At 60.6% G+C, this 15283-nt stretch overlaps 1 protein-coding gene and 1 pseudogene across 1 annotated transcript; both read left to right on the top strand.

Annotated features, from left to right (window-relative positions):
• The first annotated feature begins 248 nt into the window (after nt 1-248).
• LOC148055484 (hepatic lectin-like) lies at nt 249-3461 on the top strand (annotated as a pseudogene).
• An 8374-nt stretch (nt 3462-11835) lies between these two features.
• Nucleotides 11836-15204, top strand: LOC104009167 (B-cell differentiation antigen CD72). The gene is made up of 7 exons (XM_009461119.1): nt 11836-11920; nt 12006-12095; nt 12334-12420; nt 12966-13280; nt 13541-13688; nt 14027-14179; nt 15066-15204. The coding sequence occupies exons 1-7, from the start codon at nt 11836-11838 to the stop codon at nt 15202-15204; spliced, it is 1017 nt and encodes a 338-aa protein (XP_009459394.1).
• The last annotated feature ends 79 nt before the right edge of the window (nt 15205-15283 follow it).

Raw genomic sequence — 15283 nt, 5'->3', positions numbered from 1 at the left:
CTATAGCTGGGTGTGTGGGGTTCCCTCGTGCTGGGAAAGCCTGGGTGCCAGCCTAGCCGGGGCTCCCCCTTGCCCCGGGCACTGGCAGTGCCACAACACAACCCCTCAGGGTTGTGGCCCAGGTGGTGCCTCTGGGGACCCTGCCAGGAAGTGACACTTTCCATTTCACGTCATACCCGGCTGCCAAAGGGGGCTGGGAGGGGATTGCCGCTTCCCCCGTGGGGCGCAGAGTGAGAGACCAAGGGAGGGATGGAAGAGGGGGTCACGTACGCTGATCTGTGCTTGCCCCCCACACCAGGTAATGGCACGCTGCTCCCTGCCGCTGACACCCCTGCCCTCCTGCAGTCCCTTGCCTTCTGCAGGGCCGTTCCCCCAGCCCTGCTCCCCCTGCTCCCTCCTTTCGGGTATCCTCTCCCAAACAGCTCCTCTCCAGCCCTGTTGCAGACTCCCTGCTCTCAGGGTGGGGGGCAGGAGGCGCTCAAGGGCAGAGGATGCTCACTGCACCCCAGCTGTGTGGCACAGCACACACAGGCACCTCCTGCTCTGCTCTCCCCTCCCCCCCATGCCAAGCACTGTCTGCAAGGAGACAACTTCTAGGAGGGTCAAGGTGCTGCAAATGGGCTCTCCCTCAGTTTTCCTGGGCTCCCCTGCTGCCTTCTGAGACCCTGCCCAGGGCTCACAGACCTTTCCTGGCTGGGTACTCCCCACCGCTCCCACCAAGCCCCCAGGACCCAGGTTAACTCCCTCTCTCAGCTCCTCAGCAGCTGGTGTGGCTGCCCTGGTGCTGGACAACCCTCAGCCTGGCTCTCCTCTCCCTGCTGCTGCTGCTGGCACAAATCATCCTTGTTGGCTTGAGCTTCCACTGTGAGTACTCACTTGTGCCCAGACCTCTCTGGCAGTGGGCTTGAGGTTGGCACTGTGGGGTCCGTGTGCTGGAGGGGCACCGAGCCCCAGGGCTGCTGGAGGGGGCAGCTGCCCTGGCCCTGCTGCAGCAGGCAGCAGAGCTTCAGCCTGCCCATGAAGCTGGGCCCTCCTGCTTGGGGCCAAGGGCATTGTGGGTTTCTGGGCTCTGGGGCAAGCAGGAAAATTGGTAAGGCAAGACCTCGCCTGCCTGGCTGGGAGAGGAAGGTAGGGAGACAGTGTAGGCTCAGGGACAGCACCGGGGCATCCTGCTTCATCCCATGGCAACAAAATGAAGACAGGAGGGAGAGCAGTGACACTGAAACTGAAAGGCAGAAGCTCTTTCCCTGAAAGCCTGTCATGTGATGGGCTCCCAAGCACAGCAAAAGCCACAAAGGACCTTGGCAGGCTTGGCTGGCAGGTTACCTAAAGGGGGGGACGCCCTTAGCCGCAGCTGCAGGGCTGTCCCGTGGGAGAGGGCACTGGATGCTGCTGGGAGCAAGAGCCCAGGGTTGGTAGGGACACTCCTGTGCTTGTCTTCTGTAGATTTAGGACAACAAGCAAGCTGCACCCATGATCCCTGGAGCATGGAGGAGAGCCCCAGCTATGAGCGACAGACACTGCGAGGTAGGAGAGCCTGGCAGGCTCCTGGGTGAGGTTTGGAGAGGGCCTGGCTGCTCCTTTCAAGAGGCAGGATCTGTCCCTACTCCAGAATGTGTGGTGTGTGTCCCCAAGTCTTCCTCCACCCTTGCTGCCTGTCCCCCGGCTCACGGCATGGAGAGCTGCCCCAGCGCTGCTGAACAGGCTGCACTGCTGGGACCCCTTCGGAAGAGATGACCCCAGCGCGGCTCAGTGTCACCTGGGCACACCACCAACACCAGGCTCATGGCTGCCACGAGCATCCGCATGCTGCACGGCATTGGGTGCTCTCTTTCAACCAGCCTCTGGTGAAGATAAAATCCTGACTGCGTTCTCAGCATTTTGCAAATTATGTTTGTATCACACCCCCAAACCTGGAGCTCCCGACCCACCTGCCTAATGCCAGCACCTTCGTGTAACCAATGTGTAGCCCTCCCCTGGGGCTCCCGCTGTGGAGCTGGGGCTGGGATGTGGGAGTTGGGCTCCAGAGTAAGGGCAAATGGAGGGTCCTCTCCATGGGGCAGCTGCAGGAGCACACTGGGTTGGTTGGCACCCTGGCTGCCCCTTGTCAACCCTGCTTTCCTCTGGGCTGGGGGCTGGTGGCAGCTCCTGCCAGCTGCCCCGTCCCAGCTGCTCCCCCAGGCTGTGTTTCTGGTGTACAGGGTGATGCCAGTTCTGCCTGGCCAGCTGGCTCTGGGATGTGGGGCAGTGCTACTACTTCTCTGCCAAAAAGAGCTGGGAGCAGAGCAGAGAGGACTGCTGCTCCAGAGGGGCACAGCTGATCACCGTCTGAGCCAACGCCACCCTGGTGAGTGCACCCAGCCTGGCCAGTCCAACCCCCCACAGGCATCGGGCTGCGTTGGTGACCACCTCAAGGTCCCTCAGCAGTCACCCAGCCATCACCAGCATTGTCTCAGCTCCCCATCTCTGGCCCACGTGCCCAAAGCCAAGCCAAGCCTCCAGGCAGGGAACTGGCAATGCTGTACCCGAACTGCACAGCCCCCGTTGCTAATCATGTGGCTGGGGCTGGGTGTCCCCCCAGGGAGTTCATGTGGGTCCTCTCCCACGCTAGGCTTTCTTGGTGTGCATGGCCAACATGGAGGTCTTCCATGTGGGGCTGAAGCAGGACGGCTCCAGGTCTGACTGGAAGTGGCTGGATGGCACTGCACTGAAGGGGTGAGGCTGTCAGCTTGTCCCCAGCCAGGGCTGCTGAGGGTCCAACACCAGGGCTCGGGGAGGTGACCGGGGGGGGGGGAATAGGCAGCCCACCAGAGGGCAGGGGCATGTTCCATATCTTGGCCACCTCTCAATTCCCCAGGGCTGCACTGGGGCATTTTAAGGAAGGGAAGACTGCAGGGGCCTGACCCCACCCTGCTTGGGTGAGGGGTTTGGGGGGTCCCCCAAAAGCAGGTTCCCAGCATGGTGCTTTTCTTGGTGCAACTGGTGCTGAGCCCTGCCAGGAGGGGCCTGGGGGTGCTGCGTACATGATGGGGCTGGGGGCTGCATGCCAAGCAGGCAGGGGTAGGGTGGGGGGGAAATCAGAGCATGTGTCCTAATCGGGAGGAGGGTGGCAGGGGACACTGCTCCATGGGGAGGACGAGCTTTGCCCCCACAGCATGTCTGCGCAGCCTCTGGTCCCTGGCTGGAGGAGTTGCTGACAGGCCAGCCCCAGCCCATCCTGCCCATCCCGCCCATCCCGTCTCAGCCCGCTCTCTCCCTGCAGGGTCTTCCCAATCCAGTGCTCCACCAGCTCCTTCCTGGTCTGTGTCAGGGTGTCAGGCTCGAGGCTGTCTGGCAGCCTCTGCAGGGAAGCCCACGGCTGTGTTTGCGAGAAGAGCGCAGCAGCCTTGCAGTGGCTCTGGTCTTCACCCCCTGCTTTCCTCTGGGGAAATACCACCTACACCTCTGTGGGGCCTTGGTAACCATGGCGACCTCCAGCCCAGCTGTCCCACCACCCTGTGCCCCCCTGTAGCCCTGCTCAATCCAAGCACACGGGCATCCCTGGACACTGCTGCCTCCTCACCCAGAGCTCTTCAGCCCCCCAGATCTCTGCACTTTGCCAATAAACTCTGGCACTCAGACACTGGCTGGCTTTGGAGAATGAGGTTGGTGGAATGGAGGATGTGCCTCCTCCGGCTCACTGATTCGGTCACATCTCTGCCCAGTGGGAAATGGCAGCTGCCGTGGCACTGAAGGAAGTGGCAGGAGCCAGTATCAACCCAAGCGTTTCCATGGCCTGGTGGCAGCGTGGAGCAGCTCCTGTGCAGGCTGGAGCAGGTCCCCCAAAGCTCTGGGCTTTCTGATCATGGTGGCTGCCTGGAATTTATGCTTCTCAGCCTTTGCCTTCCCAGTCCTGCAGAGGACTTGGGCCGAGCAGCAGCTTGTCTCCTGGTGCCTGCTCAGTCTGCAGAGGTTGCAGCAAACACACTTTGCTTTGAGGCTAGGTGATGCACAAGAGCCTAAAAGGCCTGCTGGGGCTTGGCTTGGAGGGGTTTGGTCCTGGGGGCTGTTACAGGTTCAATAGAGACCACCTGGGTCGTGCCAGCAGCATGCAGCTACTGCATGGACATCTCTGGGTGTCCCTCCTGGCACATGTGGAGGACCAAGCCTCTCTCTCCTGGCAGGGGGTGGGAAGGGGAAGGTGAAGCATGGCAGGGCACGGCCCCACTGTGGCCACTACACATGGGCTCCAGGGGCTCCTCGCAGGTGGATGCAGAGCGTGCTGCCTGGGACGGAGCTTGTTCTCCCCCCAAAGTGAGAGCGGCCTCAGAAATAAAACCACTTTTTTGCAAATAATGCGACTACTTCTGCTTGTCTGCACATGAAGAAGTGGCTCCACCCCACACAGACTTGGCCATAGCTTGCCACTTGACCGTGGCGGAGCAGGGCAGGACCGAGTCCCCGAACTGCTGCCGCCCAGGGCAGTACTCACCCACATGGCCTATAGCGTGGTCTATGAGGACCTGAGATCTGCCACGGCTCCATTGCTCACCTTCCCCGCCTGCCCCACAGAGCCCTCTGAGGCCTAGAGCCCCTACGAGAACGTGCAGCTGGGGCCCGTGCTTGTGGCAACCAGCCCAGGTGAGAGCCCGGCTGCGACCGCCACCATGGGGAAGATGGGTTGGGGGGGTCACCAGGTGGCAGCAGCGGGGATGCAGGGTGATGCCCGTGGCTGCCCACCTCTTGCAGGGTGCTGGCCCTGGCGGTGGCGCATCCCTGTGGGGCTGCTGCCAGCCAGCCTGCTGCTGCTGCTGCTGGCCACCGCGGCCCTGGGGGCTTGCTGTGAGTCGGGGCGGTGGGGCAGGGGGCAGCTGGGGAGGGGGGCACCGGGAGTGGGTTTGGGGCTGGGTGAGGGCCAGACTTCTGGGGGGAGGTTGGGGCCAGAGGGTGCCCAGGGATGGGGTCCCGGGGCAATGCTGCTTCTTGCTTGGCTGCCCTGAGCTGCCCTCCATCTGCCTGCACTGCCTCCCACTGCCTTCCCACTGCCTCCCACTGCCTTCCCCTTGCCTTCTCATTGCCTTCCCTTTCCCTTTCCATCACGTTTCCTTTCCCTTCTCTTTCCCTTCCCTTTCCCTTCTCTTTCCCTTCCCTTTCCCATCCCATTGCCTTCCCACTGTCTCCCCATTTCCTCCCATTGCCTTTCCATTGCTTTCCCATTGCCTTCCCATTGCCTTCCCATTACCTCCCACTGCCTCCCCTCTCCTTGACACTGTTGGGGCTTCCTTACCCATCCCACTGGCACCCCCAGGACTGTCTCTGCCCACAGTCAGACACTTCTCCCACTCGCCCTTGCAAGGGCCATGCCCACCCAGCCCCCTGAGCAGGGGCAGTCCCGTGTCCCCTGCCTGGACTGTCCCATCCCCATGCCTCAGCTCACTCAGCCTGTCCCCAGACTGGCAGGTCACCCACAACCTGTGGGATGCCTCCCATGAGCATGCAGCCAAGTGGGGCTGCCTCTTGCAGGAGGTGAGCATGCAGGAGCAGAGCCTGGAGCAGATGTGGCTGGAGCTAGCGTGGGCCAGAGCAGAGCTACAGTGAGCGTGGTGGGAGGGCAACAGCAGCCGGCTGGAGCTGGGGAGCTGGGACGCCGAGCTGGGGCGTGCCAGGCGGGAGCTGTCTGTGCTGGTGAAGGAGATGCAGGAGACATGGGGGAAGCTCAGGGCCAGTGAGAGCACAGTGTGCCTATGTGCCTGTGTGAATACAGGTAGGGCTGTGGGGAGATGGGCAGTGATGCTGTTGGGGAGATGTGGGGGCCAATCCCGGCCAGGCTGAGCCCTCTGAGTATCTTCGGGCAGGCAACTGCCTGAGCTGTTCCCCTGCCCCCAGATTGCTGCCCCTCAGGGTGCTGTACAGGGGCAAGTGCCTCTTCATCTCGGTGGAAAAGAAGACCTGGTGGGAGATCCAGAAGTACTGCAAAGAGAAATCCATTCAGCTGCTGCGGAAAGAGGTGTCCATGGTGGGGATGCTGTTGCTGCTGAGATGTGCCCTCTCTCCTAGGTACGCCTGTTCTGCAGACCACGGGCTATCAGCTAATGGGAAAATAGAGAGTTCAAAATGCAGGAGAAAGTATCAGTGGATATGCGAGCAGCCCCCAGAGCTGAGTAGCACACCAAAGACCCTCCTTCCTCTCCTGGTCAAGGAGTGACTGTGCTGCCACCCTGCTCCGTCACAGGACTTGGGGACAGGAGCTGGAGGTGCACCCCGAGACCCTCTCCCCTGTGCACGCGTTGCCTCAACCGCATTGCAAAGTGCTGGGAAAGGGTGTCTGTATTTTAAAGCAAGGCTCATGGAAAACAGACCTTATTGCCCTCTCACACTCATGCATATACTTATACCACCTTGCACCAGCCCTCCAGACCCAGGCGCATGTCCCTACGTGCCCTGGCCAGCACAGCTTGCAGTGACCCAGGACTCCAGTGCGGAGCCCAGCTCTCGCCTGCCATGCTCCCCTGAGGCTGTTGGTGGTGCACTGGTGCGGGATGTGCCATTTGCATCTTTTTGGAGCTGGGGGATGACAGTGCCATTGGTGTCCCTGACCTGTCCTCTTCAGGGAGTCCTGTGGATTTACTGCCTGTCCCTTGGCTGTTCCCTCAGCATTGACAGCTCTCGTCCTGCCCTTTGTCCTGCCTCCATCACCTGCCCAGGGCTTTGGGCTGGGCCTTTCCCAGGGAAGGTACAGGCAGTGGTGCCATCAGCATGAGAAACTGCTGGGAAGCCCTAAGACCATGGGGGAGATGGGGGAGTGCTGGGGAGCCCTGAGACCATGGGGAGCAAATGAGGAAGCCCTGAGACTGTGGAGGAAATGGAGGTGCAATGAGGATCCCTGAGACCATGGGGGAAAAAGGGGTGCAGTGAAGAACCCTGAGACCATGGGGGGGGGGGTGAATAAGGGAGCCCTGAGGCCATGGGGGATTTGAGGGTGCAGCAAAGAACCCCAAGATCGTGGGAGGCAAATGAGGGTGTCCTGAAGCCATGGGAGGAAATGGGGGTACAGTGAGGAGAGATGGGGGAGCACTGAGGAGGCTTGGGAACATGGGGGAAAGGGGAGAGCCCTGCCACCATGGGGGAAAGATCCCTAAGACCATGGTGGGACCAGCGAGCCCTGAGCTGCCAGGGGGGCGATGAGGGAGGTGGGAACCACTTTGCTAAGCTGGACTTGGGCAGCTCGTGAGAGAGGAGGTGTGGAAGGAGGCCGGTGGAGGCAGGCCACAGCATGGCAAGGCTGAGAGGCTGGAACAGGATTACAGGAGATCTCCTGCAATCTCAGCTATTGTTTGAAACAAGGACTTGCTGTGTCTGGCTTCTCTTGGGGAGCCCAGACGTGGTCTCCCCAGTGCCCGCAGAGGAGCAGGCTCCCTTCCCCTGGAGATCTGAGCTCCAGCCACCACAGCCCACAGTGTCATTGGGCTCTGTCACCACAACGACACTGTTGATTCCTGTCCAGCCTCTGGTTCGCAGGTCCCCCAGGCCCATTCAGCACGGCTGCTTGCTCGCCCATCCTGACGCGTGGGGTTTCTCCTTCCCAGCTGCAGGACTGTGGTGGGTTGATCTTGGCTGGCTGCCAGGTGCCCACCAAGCCGCTCTGTCACTCCCCCTCCTCAGCTGGATAGGGGAGAGAAAATATAACGAAAAGCTCGTGGGTTGGGATAAGGACAGGGAGGTCACTCAGCAATTACTGCCACGGGCAAAACAGACTCAACTCAGGGAAATTAATTTAATTTATTATCAATCAAATCAGAGTAGGATAATGAGAAATAAGAAAAAATCTTAAAACACCTTCCCCCCACCCCTCCCTTCTTCCCAGGCTCAACTTTTCTCCCAAATTCTCTACCTCCTCCCCCTGAGTGGCACAGGGGGATGGGGAATGGGGGTTGCAGTCAGTTCATCACATGTCTCTGCCGCTCCTTCCTCCTCACGCTCTTCCCCTGCTCCAGCGTGTGTTCCCACCCACAGGAGGCAATCCTCCATGAACTTCTCCAACATGCATCCTTCCCATGGGCTTCAGTTCTTCATGAACTGCTCCAGCATGGGGGTTTTTTCTGCAGGGTGCAGTCCTTCAGGAACAGACTGCTCCAGCATGGGTCTCCTGCGGGGCCACAAGTCCTGCCAGAAGACCTGCTCCAGCGTGGGCTCCTCTCCACAGGGTCACAGCCTCCTTCAGGCGCATCCACCTGCTCTAGTGTGGGGTCCTCCACAAGCTGCAGGTGGATATCTGCTCCACTGTGGACCTCCATAGGCTGCAGGGGGACAACCTGCTTCACCATGGGCTGCAGGGGAATCTCTGCTCTGGTGCCTGGAGCACCTCCTCCCCCTCCTTCTTCACTGACCTTGGTGTCTGCAGGGTTGTTTCTCTCACATAGTTTCACTCCTCTCTCTGGCTGCAGTTGCTGTTGTGCAGATTTTTTTTTCCCCCTTCTTAAATATGTTATCACAAAGGCGCTACCAATGTCACTGATATTGGCTCAGCTTTGGCCAGTGGTGGGTCCATCTTGGAGCCGTCTGGAACTGGCTCTATCAGACATAGGGGAAGCTTCTGGCATCTTCTCACAGAAGACACCCCTGTAGCCCCCCCGCTACCAAAACTTTGCCACGCAAACCTAATACAAGGACTCACCCTTTCCCCATCCAACATCAGCAGGCTCCCATCAGCTGATTTCTCCAGGCCCCTCTGAACATCAGTCCTGCCCTCCAATATACCCACCACTGCCCAGTTTGGTATTGCCCCTCAGCTGTCTGAGGCCATCCCCATCCCATCATCCAGGGCACCGGTGAAGGCTTCAAGGAGCATTGGCCCCAGGATTGACCCTGCAGGGATGTTGCCAGCTGGACAGGGCACTGCTGACACCCCCCTGCAGCTGTCCCACCATCCAGGTTTCCACCCACCTTCTCCCCTTCTCCTGGCCACATGTCCCCACTCTGACAGCGAGGACACCATGGGAAACCATGTCCCAGACCTTGAAGGGTCACAATAAATGGCCCCCATTGCTCTCCCCTCATCCCCAGCCCAGTGCTCCCATGGCAGCAGGCAGGCAGGTTAGGCAGGTGCCACTTGCCCTTGGTAAATCCTGCCTGGCTCCCCCCAGCCACCACCAGATGGTGTCATCTGCAAACTTCCTGAGGGTGCACTCAATTCCCTCATCCAGATCATCAATGAAGATATTGAACAGGACCCGCCCCAACACTGAGCCCTGGGGAACACCACTCATGACTGGCCGCTAACTGGATTTGACTCCATTCACAACCACTCTCTGGGCTCGGCCATTTAGCCAGTGGAGAGTGCACTTATCCAAGCCGTGAGCAGCCAGCTTCTCCAGGAGAATCCTGTGGGAGACTGTGTCAAAGGCCTTACTAAAGTCCAAGTAGACAACATCCACAGCCTTCCCCTCATCCACTAAGCAGGTCACCTTGTCATAGAAGGAGATCAGGTTAGTCAAGCAGGACCTTCCCTTCATGAACCCATGCTGGCTGGGCCTGATACCCCGGTTGTCCCTCATGTGCCGCGTAATGGCACTCAAGATGATCTGCTCCATGACCTTCCCCGGCACCGAGGTCAGGCTGACAGGCCTGTAGTTCCCCGGATCCTCCTTCCGACCCTTCTTGTAGAGGGGCGTCACATTAGCTAACTTCCAGTCATCTGGGACCTCCCTGGTTGACCAGAACTGCTGGTATATGATGGAAAGTGGCTTGGCGAGCTCCTCCCCCCCTCCCCAGCTGCCCCCCGCCCCACCGCCCCTGCCCCGACTCACAGCAAGCCCCCAGGGCCGCAGTGGCCACCAGCAGCAGCAGGCTGGCTGCCACCAGCCCCGCAGGGATGTGCCGCCGCTGGGGCCAGCACCCTGCAAGAGATGGGCAGCCATGGGCATCACCCTGAATCCCGCCTGCCACCGCCCAGTGACCCCCCCCAACCCATCTTCCCCATGGTGGCGGTCGCAGCCGGGCTCTCACCTGGACTGCTTGCCACAAGCACGGGCCCCAGCTGCACGTTCTCGTAGGGGCTCTAGGCCTCAGAGGGCGCTGCGGGGCAGGCGGGGGTGGTGAGCAGTGGAGCCATGGCAGATCTCAGGTCCTCATAGACCACGCTATAGGCCATGCCCTGGGCTGCCCTGACCGTCCCAGTGGCTCCTGCTCCGCTGCAGTCACCCCCTCTTTCAGGGCTACAAAGGAGAAGTGCAGCCGGATTCTGCAGAAGCAGAAGTTTGCTGTGAAGTGCAGAAGATAGGCGCAGGAAAGCACAGCTGTGGGGACCGGCAGCCTGCCATTGGCCCCAGTGCTGCCATCCTGTCCATCTCCATGGCCCGAAACCACTCAGGGTCCCCTGGGACCACAGTGGGGTGGTGCAGCTTGGGGTTGGGGCACTCGGCTGGGCCATGGCAGAGCTGCAGGTCTCAGTGTACCGAGAACTGACCCAAATCACTGGGACAGGGGAGAGAGGGGCCGACTTCGACATGGGAACAGGTTGCTCTGGGGCTGGCCCCATCCAGGATGGAGGTTCCCCCTCTCTGTGCTCTGCTCCGGGGTTTGAGCATTGTTGTTGTGCAGAAATGTTTGCCCTAATGCCTAAAAGGAGTTTCCATGTTGCAGCTTGAGCTCTTGCTCTTCTCCCCTTCTCCTGGCCACATCTCCCCACTCTGCCAGTGAGGACACCATAGGAAACCATGTCCCAGACCTTGAAGGGTCACAATAAATGGCCCCCATTGCTCTCCCCTCATCCCCAGCCCAGTGCTCCCATGGCAGCAGGCAGTTTGGGCAGGCACCACTTGCCCTTGGTAAATCCCACTGGGCTCCCCCCAGCCACCACCATGTCCTCCGTGGGCCTGGACCATCATGTGCCCAGGTCGTACCCCATCTCTTTTCTGGGGATTGGGTGGAAGCTGCTCAACCTTTAGCTTTCCAAACCTCCTTCTTGCCCTCTTTGAAGTTAGCCATGATTTTTGCCTTTCTCCAGTCATGAAGTACTTCTACTCTTGTAGAGATGATGGAGAGCTTTCAATGCTGTGCTCCACCAGCACCCCTGCATGCCTCCAGTCCTGTCCCAGGAACTGGCTGTGTCCAGCTATGTCCAGCTGGTCCCCAGCTCAGTGGCCCTCTCCGAAACGTGCCTTTCTCTGGATGTGGTTCAGTAGAGGCCTCTGAGATGATGAGGGGCTGGAGGTTGGGACCAAGGAGGAGATGCTGTGAGTGCTGGGGTTATGGTCTGGGGAAGGGAAGGCAAAGTGGGTGTCATTGCTCTCTGCAACTCTCTGGTGGGAGTTTGGAGTGATGCTGGAGCTGGGGTCTTCTAGGAGGGGACCAGGGAGAGGATGAGAGGCAGTGGCACAAACTACATCATGGGGAAATTCCCATACCCAGAGTCTGGGAGGGGAAAGCTGCATCCGCAGAGACCTTCAGCCCTCCACAGGGCTGGCCCCAGGGCAATGTATTCCTGTGTCCAGGATGGCCCTGCTCTCCTCCAGCTCTCCCCTGGCCCAGGGATTTGGGTCCATCCTTGCTCTGTCAGTGCCCTGACCTCAGACTGCGCTGCCCTGGACCTGCTGCGTGCCTGGTGGGACCGTGAACACTTTCAGAGCGTGGGAGGGGACGGACCAATGAGAGGGTGCTGGTCCCCACAGCCATGCCTCACTGGTCCCATCTGCTACAGCTCAGAGCAAACTTCTGCTTCTGCAGACGCTGGCCGCACTTCTCCTTTGCACCTCCAAGAGACGGCGCAATCACAGGGGAGCAGGACCATCTCCAAAAGGCATCCCAAAGGCAGGGTGGGAGGCAGCAGGGCTTAGGGCTTGCCCAGCGCTTGCCCACATGGCCCAGATCATGGTTTATGCTGACCTGAGGTTTGCCAAGGTGATGAGGGGCCAGAGCGCGGCCAGCCAGGCACTGGAGGTAGGTGAGAGCCCGTGGGAACGCTCCTGATGCCCCCACCATGCCCAGCCCCATGGACTCAGCCACTCTCCCCTGCCTTCCTCCAACAGCCCTTGGCATGGACGAGGCAGAGAGCCCCTATGAGAATGTGCAGCTGGCGCCAGTGGGACAGGATGGGGACAGGGCCCAGCCCAGCCCAGGTGAGTGCCCGGCTGGAGCCCAGGGGACTCGGGGAGGTCCTGGCTCGGGTAGTGGGTGGTGTTTCAGGGTGCTCCCGCTCCCATCCTTGAAGAGAGGAAGTGCCTACATCGTGCCACCTGTGCCATCACACTGCCATTCTGCTGCCTGCAGGCGGGAGGTCTGGGGGCTGCCAAGGGTTTCCTGGTTTCCAGTTGGAGGTGGCAGCAGGTGATGCCCGTGGTTGGTTGTGTCTTGCAGGGTGCTGGTCCCGGTGGTGGTGCATCCCTGTGGGACTGCTGGCAACCTGCCTGCTTCTGCTGGTGGCCACTGTGGCCCTGGGGGCTTGCTGAGTCAGGGGGGTGGGTGCTGTCAGGGCTGGGGGTGGCTGGGCAGCACAGGGAGAGGGAGGCAGCTGGGCTAGGGTGGGCCGTGGGTGAATAAGTGGGTGAATAGAGGGATGCCCACATAAATTGCTTGGGGCTAGGTCCCTCTGCCCCATCTGCCCCACACTGTCTTGTATCCCTAGTATGTCATGGGTGCCTCCTTTGCTTCCCATCACCCATCTTCCCCACCTTGTTCTCCCTTTCTGCTCCTTTCCCTTCCCTTCCAGGCCTTGCCCAGCCTCATATTGCTGCACTCTCCCTGTCCCTGCCCTTCTCTGTCTGCTCCTACACCCTGCCCTGCCTTGCCCTGCTCTCCCCTGCCAGATCCTGCCCAGGACCATACACTTCCCTGTGCTGTCTTTCCCATCCTTTCCCATCCAGCATGGACACCTCCCTGCCTTGCCCAACCCAGCCATGCCCACACTACCCCTTGAGCAGGGTCAGTCCTGTGTCCCCCTGCTCGGGCTGTCCCATCCCCATGCCCCAGCTCATCTAGACTGCCCCCAGACTGGCAGGTCACCCGCAGCCTGCAGGATGCCTCCTGCGAGCACGCGGCCGAGTGGGGCCACCTCTCACAGGAGGTGAGTGCGCAGGAGCAGAGCCTGGAACAGATGCAGCTGGAGCTGGCGTGGGCCAGAGCGGAGCTACAGCGAGCATGGCAGGAAGGCAACAGCAGCCAGCTGGAGCTGGGGAGCCGGGATGCAGAGCTGGTGCGCATCATGGGTGTCCTGGGGAAGATGGAGAAGGAGATGCAGGAGGTGCAGGGGAAGCTCAACAACAGTGAGAGCACTGTGGCCATTCTGCGCTCCTGCGTGGCTATAGGTAGGGCAATGGTGGACCAGGGATGGGGTGCCCCAGGGGACCCCAGCACCCCCTCAGCAGATGCAGTGCCAAGGCATGAGCACTGGCTTTTTGGCCGTGTGGTGGGGACGGGGTGGTCCAAAGGCTGAAGCTATGCCTGGAGCAGAGGCTGAGCCTGCGATGTCTGCTGGGGAGATGTGGGGGCTGTTCCTGGTCCAGGCTGGGCCCCCCCCCCGGGCATCTGTGGCTGAGCAAGCACCTGAGCTGTGCCCCTGCCCCAGACTGCTGCCCCTCAGGCTGGCTGCTGTACAGGGGCAAGTGCCTCTTCATCTCGTTGGAGAAGAAGACATGGGAGGACAGCAGAGACAAGTGCGAGAAGAAATATTCTCAGCTCCTGGTCACCAAATCCTGGAGTTGCTGGACTGTGCCGATAGGGTGCTGGGGGAGCCAAGGGCAGGAGCTGGTGCATCCAGCCCTGGGATCCCCAGGTGGGCCAGCACCACTCTGGGGGCCCCTACCCTGCCAAAACATTGGAGGGTGCAAGGCCGATCACTGGAGCACATGGCTGGTGGTGGATGTGGGATGGAGAGGCTCTGGCACCCCTGGATGCTGCCCAGGCTGGAGCGGGGCACTGGGGCTGCTCAGCTGTCCTGCCCCATGGAGCTCTGGCCCCAGGGGCTCCTTGGGGAGATGACTACCCCCTGCAGACACTGCAGTCCGTAGATGCTGTGGAAAAGCCATGAAAAGGCCCTTTTTCCCCTTCCTCAGACCTTCCTGAAGAATGCAGACATCCCATACTGGATCAGGCTGCAGAAGAGCAGCTTCCCCTGGTACGACTACAGCTGGCTGGAGGAAGGGGACCCGGAAGGCGAGGGGATCTCAGATGCCTGGTTCTGGGTGGACGGTTCCCTTTATGAAAGGTACCTGGTGGCACAGCCTCTTGCCAAAACCCCATCTCCTCCAGCACGTCTTTAGGAAGCATTTTAAATCCCAATAGTACCCAGTCCCGGGCACAAGAACTGTGCAACAAAGAGCATCAAAGCAGCTGAGGCCAAAGGGAGGCAGGTGCAGCAGTGTGATGAAATGCTCGAAGGCCATGCAAAAGGACAGTCAAGCCTTGGGGGGGGCATGTGCAGAGCTTGCATGAGCAAGAAGCAGTGAGAAGGGTCACCCTAGCCCCCTTCATCCACGTGCCACCCCGATCCCTCCTCGAGGGGAAATCAAGCCTTCCCGCCCGCAGAGGGTCCTGGGCTCCTCCCCGCCATGTGCACCCTCTCCCCAGCTCACCACCACTTCCTCTTGCGGTGCCTGAGAGCAGTGGGGAGGAACAGACCTATCTGGCCGAGGTGCTGGGTACCCAGCCCCTGCTCGCTGCCTGCCCCTCCATCCTCAGCCCCACAGCCCAGAGCAGTGCTGCAGCTGCCGGATGGGCAGCTCCTCCAGCCATCCACGTGCCCTCGGGGAGGACTGGGCTCTCCCCACCACCAGGTGCTGCAGGGATGAAATATCCCCCAGCTGCAAGGCTGAGATTCAAGCAGGGGGGAGGCTAAAGGGAGTCACAAGTAATGCAAACCTCAGGCAGAGGGGTTTCTCAGCCTGCCCGAGGGAGGACAGGGACATCGGCTGAGGCTTCAGCCTGTGAAATCAGTAGGGGAGGACTGGGGGATCCCTGCTTTGCAGCATTCAACCCCTGCCCAGCGAGCATGCAAGAGGGAACCCGTAGGTGGCCCAGGCTGCCTACAGCCCTTGGCAGGGGATAGTGGATAGTGCGGTGGCAGCCCCCTGATGTGCCATTTCTCCATCCAGGCCATGGCAGTCAAAGTTGAATGGGTCCTGTGCCATAATAAGCCGTGGGAACATCAAACCCACCCAGTGCGCCGGTCCTGATGACTTGCACCTCTGGATCTGCGAGAAGGTGGCAGGGCCAAGCTCCCCTTTCATATGACGATGGCTGCTGGCCCTGGCACCGCTGCGGTGAGTGTGCCCATGCCAGGCTCTGCCGTGCCCTGGGGTGCGTGGGGCCC

This window comes from Nipponia nippon, unplaced genomic scaffold (assembly GCF_047370975.1).
Source record: "Nipponia nippon isolate SJK-2023a ecotype South Korea unplaced genomic scaffold, ASM4737097v1 scaffold_22, whole genome shotgun sequence".
Lineage (NCBI taxonomy): Eukaryota > Metazoa > Chordata > Aves > Pelecaniformes > Threskiornithidae > Nipponia > Nipponia nippon.
The sequence above is the reverse complement of the archived record's forward strand: the minus strand, read 5'-3'. Positions and strand labels throughout refer to the sequence as shown.